Source organism: Pseudorca crassidens, chromosome 19, assembly GCF_039906515.1.
Source record: "Pseudorca crassidens isolate mPseCra1 chromosome 19, mPseCra1.hap1, whole genome shotgun sequence".
In the NCBI taxonomy this organism is placed as follows: Eukaryota; Metazoa; Chordata; class Mammalia; order Artiodactyla; family Delphinidae; genus Pseudorca; species Pseudorca crassidens.
This window is the reverse complement of record NC_090314.1, coordinates 52,001,760-52,018,793: the sequence shown is the minus strand read 5'-3', so window position 1 is coordinate 52,018,793 and position 17,034 is coordinate 52,001,760. Positions and strand designations below refer to the sequence as shown.

The 17,034-nt window shown below is 49.1% G+C and overlaps 2 protein-coding genes across 6 annotated transcripts in view; one reads left to right on the top strand and one right to left on the bottom strand.

Moving 5' to 3' along the window:
• Positions 1–5,357, bottom strand: part of OGFOD3 (2-oxoglutarate and iron dependent oxygenase domain containing 3) — a 19,075-nt gene extending 13,718 nt beyond the window's left edge. For both annotated transcript variants that reach the window (XM_067714622.1, XM_067714621.1), the window contains exons 1-3: positions 5,223–5,357; positions 3,091–3,308; positions 231–306 (exon numbers count right to left, since the gene is read on the bottom strand). In XM_067714622.1, coding sequence (XP_067570723.1) covers positions 231–306; positions 3,091–3,308; positions 5,223–5,296 — 368 coding nt within the window. In that variant the 5' untranslated portion in view covers positions 5,297–5,357. The remainder of the gene's footprint in view (positions 1–230; positions 307–3,090; positions 3,309–5,222) is intronic.
• The window catches only part of HEXD (hexosaminidase D), an 18,065-nt gene continuing 6,333 nt past the window's right edge, over positions 5,303–17,034 (top strand). For 2 of the 4 annotated variants that reach the window (XR_010937264.1, XM_067714618.1), the window contains exons 1-5: positions 5,303–5,965; positions 6,265–6,314; positions 8,088–8,228; positions 10,993–11,102; positions 12,803–12,890. Coding sequence is in view for 3 of the 4 variants with exons in the window: in XM_067714618.1 (XP_067570719.1) it covers positions 6,300–6,314; positions 8,088–8,228; positions 10,993–11,102; positions 12,803–12,890 (354 nt within the window). In the remaining variant the exon portion in view is untranslated. The remainder of the gene's footprint in view (positions 5,966–6,264; positions 6,315–8,087; positions 8,229–10,992; positions 11,103–12,802; positions 12,891–17,034) is intronic. The other 2 variants (XM_067714617.1, XM_067714616.1) reach the window with 2 other exon arrangements.

Below are 17,034 nucleotides of genomic sequence, written 5' to 3'. Positions count from 1 at the left end.
GAGAGGGCCCAGGCCTCTGGAAGGTTCCGTCAGCAACCACATCACTGATGACAACAGCGTCTCCTCCTGGAAATCAGAAAAGCCCCTCTTTGCCTTGGAAGTGCAAAGGGGAATTGTTAGGGAATTCTAATGAATTTCTTTAAATCATCCTTTTAGTAGTAATTCCCTGTGCTTCACCCACAGCCCCACTCTCCTGCTCGTTCAGGACAGAAACTCAGAGACACGTGTACCTGCGAATCCTTCGGGCTTCGTCCCTGGTGATGATGGCATCGCTGACGCCCCGGCCACACTTCCTCGGGGAGCAGCCTGGAGAGAGTTGAGCTGGGATGAGACGCCAACCCCGCTGAACCCCGACTAAAGAGCTGCCCGCTGCTGTCAAGGACTCACCTGTGGGCGGCCCTCCCCAGGGACAACGGAATTTTGTGGGATGGGGCCTTGCCTTCCATGGGATTAGGGGGGCAGGTTTGGCAAATAAAATATAGGCCACTCGGTCAGATGTGAATTTCAGAGAAGCAACGGTGACTTTCCAGTACAAGCAGACCCCCTGCAGCGCACACATCTCACTGGAAGGGGGTGGGTCCTGGCAGCGCCACACCAGGTGGGTCACTCCTGAAGCAGCTGACACTCTGCCCACCCTTGAGAAAACAGCCCAGAGGCGGCATCCACGGTACTCTAGAACCATCACTGACCACAGATCCAGACCCGTTGGCTAGTGCCTCCTGGATGACCAAAGCTGTGCTTGCAACTGTAGTCACTGTCCTTCTGCAGGGCCTGGCAAAGCTGCCCCAAGGTGGTCACCACACACTCTACCCTGCTTCCTCCTGCCTCTGCACCCAGGACTGAGCTGCTTAGAGGGAGGAGGATGGGGGAGCTTGGATGGGGCCAGGGTCGGGGTGAAAGTGGCCAGGGTCGGGAGCACAGGGCCAGGGTGGACACGGCCAGGGTCAGGGTGGACAGGACCAGGGTTAAAGTGGCCAGGGTTGCCACTGGGTTGGGGTGGACAAGGCCAGGGTCAGGGTGGAAAGGGCCAGGGTCAGGTAGATGGGGCCAGGATGAGGCAGAGCACCAGAGATGGACAAGCTTAGCAAGCCCCTGGTATCCTGGCGCCAAGGGCAGGCTGGCTGCCTTGCACTGGGTGGGCCCTAGGATATGTCCTGGCCGATGAGACACCCTCATGGCCACCCCCTGGCCTTGGGACACTCTCAGGACACACTGGGCTGGCTGACCTTTAGCTTTCATCCTCCTTTCTCTCTTCCTGCCTGGAACATGCCTGGAGGTGGAGCGATTGTCCTGGGACCATGTGAGCCACATGCTGAGTGGCAGAGCTGGGGCGCTCGGCCTGGGGCGCTTACAGGGAGCCAGGCTGGCCTGGGGTGCCTTTTTCTGGGTCTCATCATGTGGGAAAAATAAACTTCTACGTGGGGGTCATTAGGGGAGGGGTGCCTCAGTTCCACAGAGCTAAATACAATATATTAATATAGGTGTTTTTATTAAGACACAAAAATGCTTTTTATAAAAGTTGAAGGTAAAAGCAAAAACAACGATAACCAAAAGACAGCTTGGGGAGCAACATCATATCAACAAATACATTTTAACACAAAAGAATTGTGAGAGGGGAAAAGATTGATAAAAGGAACAGTTTCACCAGGAAGATGCAGGGGCAACAAAAGCACCAAGTGACATCGCCTCAAACACCTCTGGCGGCGAAGCGGCCACCAGACCCAGAGTCTCAGTGGGGACCCTGCCTCGCGGTTCCCAGTAACTGGGGACGGCGAGACAGAAGTTCAAGAAGACAATCCAGCAGCGACACAATAGGCTCAACGTGAATGAGCATCAAAAGCATAATTTGGTGAGAAAGTGAGTTGTGAGTGGCTGACAATGTCAGTGCACATACACGAGTGCACACGCTGCAAACACGCACACACACCACCCAGACACACAGGCCCAGGGCAGGCGGAGCCCCTGTCAGCTACAGGAGGAGAGAGGGGCGAGGGATGGGGAGTCCAGAGGCTTTAATGCACACTCCACCATTTTTTTTTTTTTTTGGTAAAATATATATAACCCCAAATTTACCATTTTAACCGTTTTAAAGTGTACAGTTCAGAGGCGTTAACTATGATCACGTTGTTGTACAACCATCCCCATCATTATCTCCAGAACATTCTCATCTTCCCAACTGAAAACCCATACCCGTCTCCACTAACTCCCCCTCTACCTCATTCCAACTGTTTTTAATGTTGATAAATTATTAAATGGGTAGGAAAAATACGTTCTCAAAAGCTGTGACTTTAGAGTGAAAAAGCTGACCAAGACAGAGAGAGCATTCCCACAACAGAACCTATCCACTTTCCTGACCCCCTGAAGGGAAAGGCAGCCCCCATTCCCTGGGCGCGTCTTTGCCTCCCTTCGTCTAAACCCAGCTTGTGTGCATCACAATGGCGCCCCTTGGTGGAAGGATTTAGCAATATTTTCTTGGTTCAAGTCCAAAGCATTGCTCTGAAGAGAAAAATAAACTGAATTTTGTCTTTAAAACCCAGTCACTCTGGTTAGGTTTTTAAAACTGCTGCCCTCGAGCAGAGGAGTCAGGCGCTGGGATGGGGCACACGACATGGGGGAAGGGCCTCTGGTATCTACGTTCCCTGTTGCAACATCTTCTGCAGTTACAACACCCTAAGACAGAAAATGCCTTTTCTGGGTTCCACTTGCTCATTACTATCATCCCAGTTCTGTTACATCCTTCCAGGCAAACCGCCTCTTCCATCAGATGGCACCCACAGTGTGGGGGACCTCAGTGAAACACTGGCCACGGCCTGGGCAATGAGGCCTGGGCAGTGACCAGTGGGCCTGCCCCTGCACAGGCAGGGCCTGAAACACCCACACTTCCGGGTCCATGTGTGGGCTAACCAACTGGGGGCGGGGGACGGGGGGGCAGCAGCGGGGGGTGAGGAAGGTCACCTGCCCAACGCCACCCCCACACTACTTTCAACCTGATTCCCATCAATTCATTGTAGCAAAAAAAGACGCATTTTGAACACACTGAATTCCATGTTAACATGCTGCTCTTTCCCGGATCACCTCGGCGTCATGTACCTTCAAACCTTCGGTGACTGTCATAGTCCTCGGAGCAGGGAACCTCAATGAACCTGCCTGGCAGGACCTCACTTCGATGAGCTAGGACCTCAGTGATGCTGTCATCACCCCCCAGACTGCCCCAGAGCAGGAGTGCAACGAACGTGGTGCAGGCCCCCAGGACGGCAACTCTCAGCCACTTCTTCCACACATCCCGAGGCGCCCGGACACTCTTGGTGCTGAGAACAGAAAACAGCTGTGGTCACCCAAATGCACCTGCATGTGCTGAAAATGCAGACCACAATGACCAGAGACCACAATGACCAGAGACCACACCCACCCTTAGTTACAGCCTTAAACTGTTCCCATGCTGGCTGCTGTCAGAGCTACTCTCAATCAATCCAGAGGCACTCGCCAGCATGGGAGGATGTGGTGGGGAACGTGCCCCTCACCCCATATGACCAGACAGGGCTCACTTGCTCCCAAGGGCAACAAGATGAACTGCCTGTTGGTGTTCCTCCCAGCCTGGCCAGGCCCATGGAGAACCTGTCTGCGAGGTCCTGGCAGAGTCTGTGGCACCGATCACGTTGCCTGCATCCAAAAATGACTGCCACAACCCCACGCATATGGTCCCAGTGCACATGCCTGTGCATGCGTGCGTGCACACACACACACAATGTGAAGTAAGTTAAGCATGAGTCAAGCCCACTTCACTAAAACCACCAGCCAGCCACAAAGAGAATACAAGTACAACAGAAATGATTCACCAGTAAGACACTTTCTGTACCACCCGGGTTAACTGTGGGATTCACACTGCCTGTGCAGAAGTTGTAGGCATGTCTGTGTGTGTGTGCACATGTGTGTCTATGTGTGTTTGGGTGGTATATAACCATGCATATGTGTGTCTGTGTACATGCACATGTGTTTTCACGTGTGTGTAACTGAGTAGCCGTGCACTCTGTTATCTAAGAAAAATGTGAAGGGCTTGAAGCACTGGCAGAAATGAGAAAAGAGATCCAGGCATCCTTTCAGGAGGTGCACCTCATGTCTTCAAGTATATGATTAAAAGCAGATAGCCTGCCTTCTATTTTTCTATGTTTCTCCACACTGCAAATTGCTATATATATAACACACAAATTCCGATTAAATAAATCCCAAGGTGGGCACAGCTCACTCAGACTAGGTTGGGTGAATACATGATCATTTTAAACAGGGAGCATAGGTGCCCAGAACACAAAGACCCCCACCCCCACTCCTAGAACTGCTGTATAGCCTCCAGCCCACCTGGTCTCCTCTAATTAGACCAGGGTGGACACCTCACTCCGGTGGCCCCATCATTTCTCTTCCCCAATTCCGAATGGGGCAGGGAGACTGCCCGCCCATCTCAGCAGCAGGGGCTGGAACCCTAACTGAAGGTGCAAAGCTGTGGGTGACACCTTCGCCTGGAACAGCCCGGCTGCTGAGACAGAAAGGGACAGAGAGGAAGGGACAGAGACAAGAGGGGAAAAAACAGCCTCCTGGGCCAGATTCGGATGCAACACTCCCCTGGAGGTCTCCTCAAAATAAGCACCCCTGTTCAGGGTAAGCTCGCTCAAGCTGCACCCCTAGAATCTTGCCAAAACAGAAGGGGATTTGGAGCAAGGTCCATGGCCCATGGGGCAAGCACAACGACAAGGTAATTTATCCTGGAATGATTAAAATACACCCCTGGCTCTTAAAGCTTCAGGCAGAATCCCCTCGAAGGCTACGTGATGAGATCACTTTTTCATTCATCAGGCCCCCCTGGTACACATGGGTGAGAGAGGTCAGAAAAGATTCCCGACGGTCTGCCCCGTCCTGGGCCGACCCCCACCCAGCCCCGACCCTCCTGGCGCGGGCCTCGCGGGATTCTTCAGGCCACGCTCTCCAGACAGACCACACCCCTCTAGAGCCCGATTCGCCCAAGCATACACCACGCCCCTCGAGGCCAGGCCACACCCACACTGCAGGCCCGTCCCGGGAAAGGCCCCGCCCACGCTAGGTCCAGCCTTTCCTGGCCGGGCCACGCCCCCAGCCCCGCCATACCACGCCCCCGCCCCTCCAGACCAGGCCCCTCCCCCTCGACCAGGCCCCGCCCACGCCGCCGTCCGCGCGCTCCCGGAGCTGCCCAGTACCTGCTCGGGCGCCGGCGGTCAGCTGCCCGGTTGCCTTCGGGCGCCTTGGGAGCGCCCCTCCTCTGAGGTGCCATTGTCCAGGCCGCCGCGGAGCCGGGTCGAACGCGGGATCCGCCGCGAGCCCGGGACGAGCGCCGCGAGAGTTAGCGCGAGACCAGCGCGGCCGGGGACGCGGAGCGACGCGTTCCGCCGTCGACCTCCGGTCTGGTGGCCAGGCCTGAGCAATCGGAGGCCGAGCGCCGAGCGGGACGGAACGGGGACCTGAGGGCATCCGCGGCGCACCCGCCGTTGCCTGCCCCCTCCTCCTCCCCTGCCCTCCGCGGAATCCGACGAGTCTCCAAGTCTTCGTCTGAAGTGTGTCTTCGCCCAGCCGTGCGTGCTCTCCCGGCGTCTCCAAGCCCACCTCCCGGGGGTATCCAAGTCCTCCTCCCGGGGCTCTCCAAGCCCTTTCCTCTCCCGGGGTCTCCAAGCCCTCCTCCCAGGGACTCCGCACCCTCTTCTGTGGGGTTTCCATGCCCCTCTCCCCCGGCCCATGCCACACTGGAGGGCACTGGGTCCAGTTGGTGCTCAGTACACATGTATCCGTTAGGCCCTGCTGCTTTGTTTACAACATTGAATTTCCCCAGAGAACCTTACGTCCAGTGGGCAAGAAGTAAGATCTTAACCAACCCTGTGGAGATACCTGATTCTGAAAGAGTGGAATTAGCAGTGAGGTTCATTCATGAGGATTAAGTCTGAAGAAGGTGAGTAATTTACTGATACAGGGGGAAAAGAAAACCTACTTAGACTCATTGAACAAGAAAAGAGATCTGCCCAACAGTCCCGAAACTGGGGAAATCGGATGCCATTTCCTGGTAACTTACCTGGAAGCCCGAGGAACTGGGACAATTGCAGACCTGCCAGGTTGTCTGGTAACAATGACAGTTGACCCGAGTCTTTGAAATAATCACATTTTTATAGACTTCATGCAGGAGGGAATCAAAGCAAAGAACTACAGACTCACAAGATGGATTACTGAATTCTTCCTCTCCTTTTCCTTTAGATTTTGCAGCAACTTACATTGGTAAACAACTCTGAATGTGTCTGATGCAGGTAAGATGTTTGTGTTCATTCCTGCCCTAGGACTACAAGAATAATTGGAGAATTTCTCTCAGAACACGAGGAGGCACACACAGGACCAATGCAGACTTCTCAGCTCAAAATTTTTTCTTTTGGGACTTCCCTGGTGGTCCAGTGGTTAAGACTCTGCACTTCCAATGCATGGGGCGCAGGTTCGATCCTTGGTCGGGGAACTAAGGTCCCACATGCCGCACGGCGCAGCCAGGAAAATATTTAAAAATAAAAATTTTTTTTCTTTTAATTCTATTCCCAGGAAAATAGATTTGGGTTTTTTTGGGGGGGGTTTAAATGTAAAACAATTCAACTTTAAAACATTGCAGTTTTTCAGAATGCTTTGTCTTAAACTCATCCACTTATCAGTGGTAATTTACGTAATTGCTTTAAGAACTTTGTCATTGAGACTGTCTTGAATATAGTTTATTCTTAAAAAAATCAAACTGATTGGTTTCTGTGTGCATTATGTTATTTCCTCTGCTATATTATGGATTCCTTAAGGTCAGGGATTTATGAATCCTTGCACAGAATGAGTAGTTTGAATTACTGAGCTGAATATATGACCAATGTACAAAGATTTTCTTTCATTTTCCAATCTAATCCTTTGTGTTTTATGATAGAAGAAATAAGATTTCACTGTTTCCCAGCTGCTTCAGTATCATCCAGATACTTTCTCTAGTTTAACATAAACTAGCCAACACTGATAAACTGTGGCTTACTTGTTTTTTAAATTATCAATGGCCTGTTTTAAATCATAGATAGTTTTCTCTGACCTAGAATAAATTTTTAGAGCTTCTTCCTCTGTACAACCAAGCTGACTCGAACTCTAGAAACATAATTGTTTTTAACGCTATTCAAAGTAGAATAAAATTGAGGATAAATTTTCTACAAAAACATCATATTGTGGGGCCTGAAAAGTGTTTGAGATATTTGCCTGTTTTCACTGGCATAGTATACATAGGATAAGAGGGTCTTTAAAACGAGAAATTATTTTGCAGTCATTTGTGTTATTACAGATTGTAGCTATCTTATAAGGAAACAGTGCTGTTCTATTTTAGGGACAAATCATAACTAAATGGCAAGGGTCCCTATGTTTGAACATGGAGACAGACATCCTTTTTTTTTTGATTTGGCTGCGCTGCATGGCATGTGGAATCTTAGTTCCCCGGCCAGGGATCAAACCCATGCCCCTTGTAGTGGAAGCATGGAGTCTTTTAATTTATTTATTTATTTATTTATTTAGTTAGTTATTTTGGCTGCGTTGGGTCTTCGTTGCCGTCCACGGGCTTTCCTTCTAGTTGTGGCGAGCAGGGGCTACTCTTTGTTGCAGTGCGCGGGGTTCTCATTGTGGTGGCTTCTCTTGTTGTGGGGCACAGGCTCTAGGTGCACGGGCTTCAGTAGTTGTGGCACACAGGCTCAGTAGTTGTGGCTCGTGGGCTCTAGAGCGCAGGCTCAATAGTTGGGACGCACGGGCTTAGTTGCTCCGTGGCATGTGGAATCTTCCCGGACCAGGGCTCGAACCCGTGTCCCCTGCATTGGCAGGTGGATTCTTAACCACTGTGCCACCAGGGAAGTCTGAAGCATGGAGTCTTAACCACTGGACTGCCAGGGAAGTCCCAAGACAGACATCTTGATTCGATTTCATGTCGGTGAAATGAGTTCCCTCCCAGTTCGTGTCAGAATTGAAACAGACATTGGAAGGACCAGGCCAGTTGAGCCTCTGGAGTCTATAACCCTGAATTTCTCCACTAGGAAGAAGTGTCCAGACAAGAGGTTTTTTTGTCACATGATTTCACAAAAAATAGTACGATGTCGGGTTGCTCACCATTTAAGATGCGACTAGTTCATCTGGACCTGAAAGGAGCCCCACCGAGGGTCTGCTACCTCTCGGAGGTGAGAGCTCCCTTTCTCCTCTAGAGAATCACTTTGCCTTGGGTTTGGTTATGAAATTGTGAACAATCGATGTTCTGTAGACGTGTGCTTGGAACACAACTGTGGGTTCTGTGTTGGGGCACGGTGGTGGCAACAGCATAGATTTTGAATTTCCCCCAAATCCCCTCACAAAGCAGACAGCAACCAGGATAGCAAAAGGAAAAACAGAAAGGACAAAAGACACATACAACCTCTTCATTGTGAGCTGAATCGTGTTTCCCAAAAAGATATGTTTAAATCCTAACCCGTCGAACCTTGGAATGTGACTTGATTTAAAGACACGGTCTTTGCAGATGTCGTTGACATAAGATGAAGTCATATGGAGATAGGGTGAGCCCTAATCCAATAAGTGGTGGCTTTATAAGGAGAGGAGAATTTAAACACAGAGACATACACAGAGGGAAGATGATGTGAGGACACAGGGAAGGTACCACATGAGGACAGAGGCAGAGATTAGAATCGATGCGTCCACAAGCCCAGGAGGACCAAGGGTGCTGGAAACTCCCAGAAGCTGGAAGAGACAGGAAGGATTCCCCTTACAGCCTCAGAGGGGGAGCATGGCCCTGCTGACACCCTAGATTTGGGACTTCTGCCTCCAGAACTGTGAGAGAATAAATTCTGACTGTTTCAAGCCACCCAGTTTGTGGTGACTTCTTATGGCAGCCACAGAAAACGTATGTACTCTAAATCAAAAGTAGGCATCAGGGTATCCCCGTGAATTCCAAAATGCAAGGGGTGGGGCCAAACCACCTGTAGCACACCACCTACGTGGGGTTAGCAGCCAGGCAGGTGGTGGTAGAGGAAAGAGAAAAGAGAATTCAGACGATGTCAAGACCAGAGGACCCAGAAAAGAGCCCAGCTAGTAAAGGTCTGTCAGAAACTGGGCGAGTTGTCCCTGGCTCCAGGTTGAGGGTGAGTGCCCAAGGCCTCAAAGCACTCCAGAATACCTTCCAGAACCTTCTTCCAGAAGGACAGAGCCCACACTAAGGACACAGTGTTGGGGGAAAAATCCACATTGAGCTGGGCAGGAACATTGAGGGTGAAGTGGAGAGAAGTTTCAAATACTGGGGAGACGGGATCCAGAGGGAGTGGAGACCACGTGCTGTGGCAGTAGCTGCACAAAGTCTATAACCGCTAATCCTTTATGTAACAGCAGCAGAGGGAGCCCTGGCCTGGCCCAGCTCCATCCCAAACAGAAGAACCTGCTCTCAAAAACACAAGAAAACACATCTCATTTAAAAATGAGCAACAGAAAAGGAGTGTAGTTGTGCCACACAAAGACACTAAGAAAAAAGAGGACGATGATCTGAGTAACAGCGAAGGTGCACCAGGAACGTGTGACCACAAAGCAGATGACATAGTTCCGCAGTATTTCAGAAAGAGAGCAGAGATACTAGGAAAGTGATACAGTTATGGAAGAACAGTGTAAGTCAGAAATAGAAAAGTCCAGAAATGTGACAGCCAGACAGAATGAGGTTGTGAAAAGATTGCCTCCAGACTCGGGAATGAATTAGAAAGAAAAAGAAAAAAAAAAGTCAGAAACGGAGACCAAACTAGGAAAAGAACAAAAGTGAATAGACGCCATGGGAAACAGTATCGGGAAATAAATGGCAGAGAAGAAAAAGTCAAGTGTAAAGAGATAAAAGCATGGTGACAAATGGATTGATGTGGAAGACAGGCAAAGAAGATCCAGCTTATGTGTAGCTGGAGCCCCCATTTCATTACCTGCTGCTGCTGACAGAGTCAGAGGTTTAGACAACAATTTCTTATTCCTCCTGTTTCCACAAGTTGGCTGGGTGGCACCCTTAGGCTGAGCTTAGCAGCCCCTTAGCCACCAACAGCACCAAGGATCCCTACCACCCCCAATAGAAGTGCCAAAGAGGCCACCCAGTGGTCAGATGGCCAAAAGGCTACAAGGGAAACCAGGAGCAAAAACGCTGACGAAAACACGAGAATGCCGTAACCATTATGTTCCATTTGTGTAAGTGACTGACCTGGGTTAGTTTGACTCCTTTCCACAATCTGCCTCTTCTTGTAATTTGCAGTCAATTATTGATTACCCGTTTTACAATTATCCCAGCTAATTCTTAGTCCCAAGCTGATTTCCTCTTTCCATCCAGCATGCTTCAGAACATCCCCATATTCTTGGGGAAAGAAAACTTCTGACAGCAACATCAACAAGAATGCTACAAATCACATAAAACTCACAGTGGCCCTTGTCTGGAGGTGGGTTACTATTCTGAGTTTCTGCAGGAGCCCCCTCCCTTAACACCCACCCCTGGCCGTGATGCCAGACTAGAAGAAAATCTCAGTCCTGTGTACAGTAGACACAGTCCTAAAAGTACTGGAGGATAGGGATCCATGTTCTTTGAGATAAAGGTAGAGAAAGAAGTGGGGGAGAACCAGGGGAGGGACCCCATGAGCACAGTGGGACAGCCTCTTTCCTCCTTCATCTCCCTCCTCTAGGCTCCTTCCAGGTGCTCCAGTAACCCTCCAGAGCTCTGTAGGCTCCCCTTACCCCAGCACCCCCCAATTCCGCCCCCTTGTATCAAATGAACACATCACTACATTAGAATTTGATTTGGCGTCACACAGAGTACGTGGGAAAAATACAAAAATCAACTACAATCCATGTCCATCAGCTGGAAGAATGAGTCCATGAGCTACACATGTGTCACTTTCTGTTCAAATAGTCATTTCTTCATCATATCCCCCTCTCCCCCAGATTTTCCCCCTGTTCCGTGCCCTGGGTGCCAACGGCCTCCTCATCGAGTATGAAGACATGTTTCCCTACGAGGGCCACCTGAGGCTGCTGAGGGCCAAGCACGCATACAGGTACCCGAGCCGCCAAGCAAGGCGATGCCTCTGCAGAGAAAATGGGGTGTGTGGGGTGGCAACCTGGAAGGGAGTGGAGGGCAGGCGAGAATTGAACGACAGCAGGACAGTCCTCTTCTGTCTTGTTAAATACATGTCTTTAATCATAAAAATAAAGCATGTTCACCAAAGAGAATTTAGAAACGTTTAGAAGAAAATAAGCATCAGCTATGATCCCCCACAAGGAAGCGCTGTGATCTGTTTCAGTCTTGTCTGGGTGTGAAGTGCGTGGAGGACACTTTGACAGGTGTCCATGCAGGGGAGGGAGGGCTGCTCTTTAAGGCGGGATCTTCACCAGGAAAGTGAGGATTAAAGGGGAGAGAATCAGAATCAGTGAAGTCGGATAGTGTGGTCATGGGTGCACCCCACTTGGCTTTAAAATTATGGGTATCCATGTAAATCGGTAATAGCCCAAAAGAAAATGGGCAAAGAACATTCTGATCCCCCAAAAAGAAAGAAAAATAGCCAATAAGTATATGATAGTAATAAAATAACAGTGAAATGCCATTTTGGCTACCAAATTGGTGACGCTTTTAAAAAAATGCTAATGCTCTGTGTCCACGGGGGTGAGCAGGAGCAAGCCTCCCACTGGTGGGCTGTGAAGCAGCCCAGCCGCTCTGGAGGGCAGCTTGGCTCCATGTGGTAGAACTCCCAGCACGTACGTGTGGGCAGGAAACAGGAAAGGCATGAACCAGAGCATTAATGTGGTGAGATGGTGGAGGTATTCGTGTTTATTCCTACAATGAACACGTTTTGTTCCTTTGTTTTTGAAAGTGAAAAAGGTGCCAGGGTTCCAGTGAAGCTTGAAAAAGTATATTTAAAGACAGAACTTTATATAATCAATTCATCTATAGAACTGGTTAACTTTAGAGATGGTTCAAACACATACAGAATTTGAGATAAATTCACAAATGACAACTCATGGTGGAGCAGGCAGTGGGCCCTTCCAGGTTGGCATCCTCAGTGGCCTCAGCGACGAAATGCTGGCCTGAAGGGACACTCCCACCTGAATCTTGAAACTCTTCATTTTTCTTTCCTCTATTAAAGGGATCACCAACCTTTTGTACAAAGGGCCAGACAGTAGATATTTTAGGTTGTGCAGCCCATCTGATCTTTGTTACAACTATTAGTGGGGCAAAAGCAGCCACAGGTGATAATAATGAGTGGGCGTGGCTGTGTTCCAATAAAACCCTATTTGTGGACACTGAAGGATGAATTCCATACGATTTTCACATGTCACAAAATATTCTTGAGTTTTCTCAACAATTTTAAAACATAGAAACCATTCTTAGGTCACAGGCTGTACAGAAACAGGTGGTGTGTTTGTTCTCAGGCCCGTCTTTCCACCTTTGCTCTAAAATATGATTGCTTGTGTGGCCTAGTTTCTTGTAAAATGGCTTTAGCCTCTTGTCGAGTTTGGGTCAGAATAGCTGGTACTATTCTCACAAGAAGTAAACTGTTACTTGACATAACAGCATCGTTTTCCTAAACTCTAGCGTGGGAGTCTTCTCTGAAAACTTAAGAATATCTGTTGGGCTTTTCAGAGTTAGCAACCCTGCTAGTTTCCGTGGTAGACTCCCCCAGGAACCTGACGAGGGGGGTTGGGGGGAGCCTGAATGGAAGGCTGTGTGAAGCTCTCTGGGTGGTCTCGGTCTCTCTAGCCCCTCCGAAATCAAAGAGATCCTGCATCTGGCCACACTGAATGAGCTGGAGGCCATTCCCTTGGTGCAGACATTTGGGCACATGGAGGTAAGTGGGAGGAGGGAAAGTTACCTGGTACCCAGGTGTGGGGTTCAGGGGTGCGCGGATGGGGCCAGACACAGGCAGGGAGCAGCTCAGCACTGTACAGAGAAGCTCTGTGAACGGCTGAGGAGCTCGGAGCTCTAGGTGGGAGCACCCTCTGTCCAAGGAGGGGAGGGGAAGAGCTGGATGGGGGGCCTGATTCCCACAGAGCCCTGCAGACTGGGTTGTTTTCCTTTTTAACGTATATTCATCAAAGTATTATTGTGCAAGGTGAAATACAACATTAAGAAAATGTGCTTTCTAGAACTTCCCTCGTGGTCCAGTGGGTAGGACTCCGCACTCCCGATGCAGGGAGGCCTGGTTCGATTGTGCTGCCAATGTGGGGGGCCCAGGGTTTGATCCCTGGTCGGGGAACTAGATCCCTCATGCATGCTGCGCCTAAGAAGTCCGCATGCCACAACTAAAAACAGATCCTGCATGCCATAACTAAAGATCCTGCATGCCGCAGCTAAGGATCCCACGTGCCGCCACTAAGACCTGGCACAGCCAAAATAATAAATATTTTTTAAAAAATACTTTATTAAAAAAAAAGAAAACGTGCTTTCTGTGTTCTCCTTTTTCACTTAATGTTGAAAGTATTCTCCCAAGCTCCTATGTGATCTTCAAAAATACTTTTCACGTCTGCCTCAGATAAGGGGAAGCAAATTAAACATAATACTGATTTAATGGCTCTCAGGCTCCGTTTAGATCTATCAGCAGTCCTTCCCCCACATCTTCACTTTCACTTCCAGTGATTGCCCTTTCCTTCCTGTTCAGGGATTCTCTCCCACCATCTGCCCTCCAGCTCTCCTGGTGGACTCTCCCTGCTGTGCTCTCTGGGCTCCGGTCCTGACACACTCGTTACCCACAACCCCCTCCTCCTAAACCCTATGGCCTCCTGGTCCCCGGCTCTGGCTGTGCCCGACATCTTCTCCGTGTGCTGTCCTGTAGCTGCACTGGACTTGGCTGTCCCCATGGCACCTCTCGAGGGCCCTCTACTCACTTCACACTCCTTCTCTGGATAAAGCCATTTCCCCTCCTGCTTCCCTTTCCTGTCCTCAGTGACTCCCAGGACCCCCGTCTCTCGGGCAGACCCTGGGTTCTAGTCTACAGTTGTCTGCTTGGCGTCTCTGTTGTGAGGCCTCTTCCAGCCTCAGGGAGGGGCTGTACCATCCCCAACCCCCCACTCCAGCTGCATTTCCCGTCTACTGTCAGGTCCTACCCTTTGCTCCTCTGCCTCCTGAGTTAGCATTCCCTCCGTCCCACTGTCACCATCCTTGTCTAAGCTACTGCTGGACCGGCTGTAAAGTCCTCCAGTGGGTCTCCCAGCATCACTCCGCCCATCCCCACCCCGCGCCCTGCTCCCCACCACAGCTGGTCTGAGCGCCTCAAGTACAGCTCCATCGTACCACGCCCTCCTTCTCCTTAAGTGGCCTTGCTCTGCTCTTACGGTGGATTTGTCTCCTGGGGCTACCATAGCAAAGGACCACAAACCAGGCGGCTTAAACTACAGACATTTGTTCTCACTGTCTGGAGGACAGCGGTCCGAAGTCAAGTGTCAGCAGGGTTGGCGAAGACTCTACGTCTGGTCACTTGCATCAGAATACCCTCTTCAGCAGTGAAGCACAGTTAAGGATTTTGCTCATTTCACTTTCTGAACTGTTGAGTTTTTAAAATTCTTTGTGTATTCTGGACAAAGTCTTTTGTTAGATACGTGATTTACAAACATTTTCTCCCAATCTGCAGTTTGTCCTTTCATTCTCTTAACAATGTATTTCAAAGAGCAAAAGTCTTTAACTTTGGTGAAGTCCAGTTTATCAGTTTTTCTCTTTGATGCATCATGCTTTTGATGTCATTTCTAAGAACTCTGCCAGTCACCAGGTGATGAAGATTTTTCCTGTTTTCCTCTGAAGTCTTACACTTGAACATTTTCCGTTTAGACTTATGATCGATTTGGGGTTAGTTTTTGTGTGAGGTGTGAGGTGGAGATTCATTTTTCTTGCATGTAGTATGGCACTCCTTGACCAATGGTGCCAACACCATTTGTCAAAAAGACTGCTTTCTTTGAAATTTGGTATTGCCTTTGCACCTTCGTCAAAAATCAATTGACCACATTTATGAGAATCTATTTCTAGACCCTATTCTGTTCCATTGATCCATGTGTTATCCCTTTGTCTATACCACATTATCTTGATTGTTATAGCTTTATTGTAAGTCTTAAAATCAGGTAGTGAGATTCCTCCAACTTTATTCTTTTTCAGAATTATTCTGGCTATTCTAGTTCCTTTGCCTCTTCATATGTATTTTAGATTCAGTTTCTCTATGTATCTACTAGAAACCTTGCTGGGATTTTGATTGGGATTGTGTTAAATCTGTAAATCAGTTTTGGCAGAAAATTACCTCTTTACTGTGTTGAGTTTTCCAAACCAGAACGTGGTATATCAGCCATTAATTGTGTTATTCCCCTAAATGTGCCTTTTAGGTTATGATGTGTCCAGGTTTGGGTTTCTTTGCCTTTATCTTCCTTGGAGTTTGATGAGCTTCTTCACTTTTGTGAAGTTTGGGGCCATTTCTTCATGTTTTTTTCTGTCCCCTTCTCTTCTTTTGGGACTCCTTTGCTCATGCGTTGGTAGCTCGATGTTGCCCTATGGTCTCTGCTCTGTTCATTTTCTTGCACCTTTCCGCGGTTACTCAGCTTGAATTTCTGTTGATCTTTTGTTCCAATCACTGACTCTCTCTTCTGACATTTCAAATCTGCTGCTGGGCCCATTGAATGTATTTTTTTTTTTTCCACACTGCGTGGCTTGCAAGATCTTAGTTCCTTGACCGTATATTCATCAAAGTATTATTGTGCAAGGTGAAATACAACATTAAGAAAATGTGCTTTCTAGCACATTGAACCTGGGCCCTCAGCAGTGAAAGTGCAGAGTCCTAACCCTGGACAACCAGGGAATTCCCCCTGAATGGATTTTTAATTTCCCTTATTGTAAATAGTTTCCTTTAATTCTTTTTTTTTTTAATTTTTAAAAAATTAATTCATTTATTTTGGCGTGTTGGGTCTTTGTTGCTGCACGCAGGCTTTCTCTAGTTGTGGTGAGCGGGGGCTGCTCTTCATTGCGGTGTGGGGGCTTCTCATTGCGGTGCCTTCTCGTTGCAGAGCATGGGCTCTAGAGCACAGGCTCGGTAGTTGTGGTGCATGGGCTTAGTTGCTCTGTGGCATGTGGGATCTTCCCGGACCAGGGATCGAACCTGTGTCCCCTGCATTGGCAGGCGGATTCTTAACCACAGCACTACCAGGGAAGCCCCTCCTTTAATTCTTGGAACATATTCATAATAGTTTCTTTGAAATAATTGTCTGTTAAATCCAACATCTAGGCCCACTCAGCATCAGTTTCCATAGAATTGTTTTTTCTTTGAGTCTGGGTCCCACTTTCCAGTTATTTGCATGTCTCAATTTTTGGTTGAAAACTGGACATTTCAGATCATATGTTGTAGCAAGTCTGACTTTTGCCCCCATGGGTAGTTGTAAGTTGCCTGGATTTAATGTCTCCCCAGCTGTGTGTGGCCACGGATGCCTCTGTTTTTGTATTCTTGTTTTCGGTTTTTGCCCTAGGGGTCACTCTTCGGTCTTCACAGCTGATGATTCCGCAGGGCTTGGGTGGTGGTTGTGCCCGAGCCCATAGGCCCCACCTTGTGGCACAGGGGTTGGGAGGCCACACTCAGGGTTCAGGCAGTTCTCAGTCTGCCGCGGCTTCTGCTTTCCACCCAGCCTGCTCGGGCCCCCAGGTGGGTGTGGCCCCAGCCAGCCGGTGCGTACGGAGAACATGTGTCCCTCTGTAGCCCTGTGGGGACCACAGAATTCAGAACAGTTTGCCACTTTTACTGACAGGTCCCCAAAGGCCAGGTTTACCCACAGCCAGCCATTGTGGGGGGTGGGAGCACCTAGGCAGAAGCTGCAGAATCTGTTTTTACCCAGTTATGGCAACCTTTCATGAACACGCATTTCCCAATTTGTTGTTCACCTTTGGTTGGTTTCTGGAGCCCCAAAAGGTCGTTTTGGACAAATCATTCCTCTTTGTACTTGTTTTGGGGAGAGGATTTGCCAGCCTCT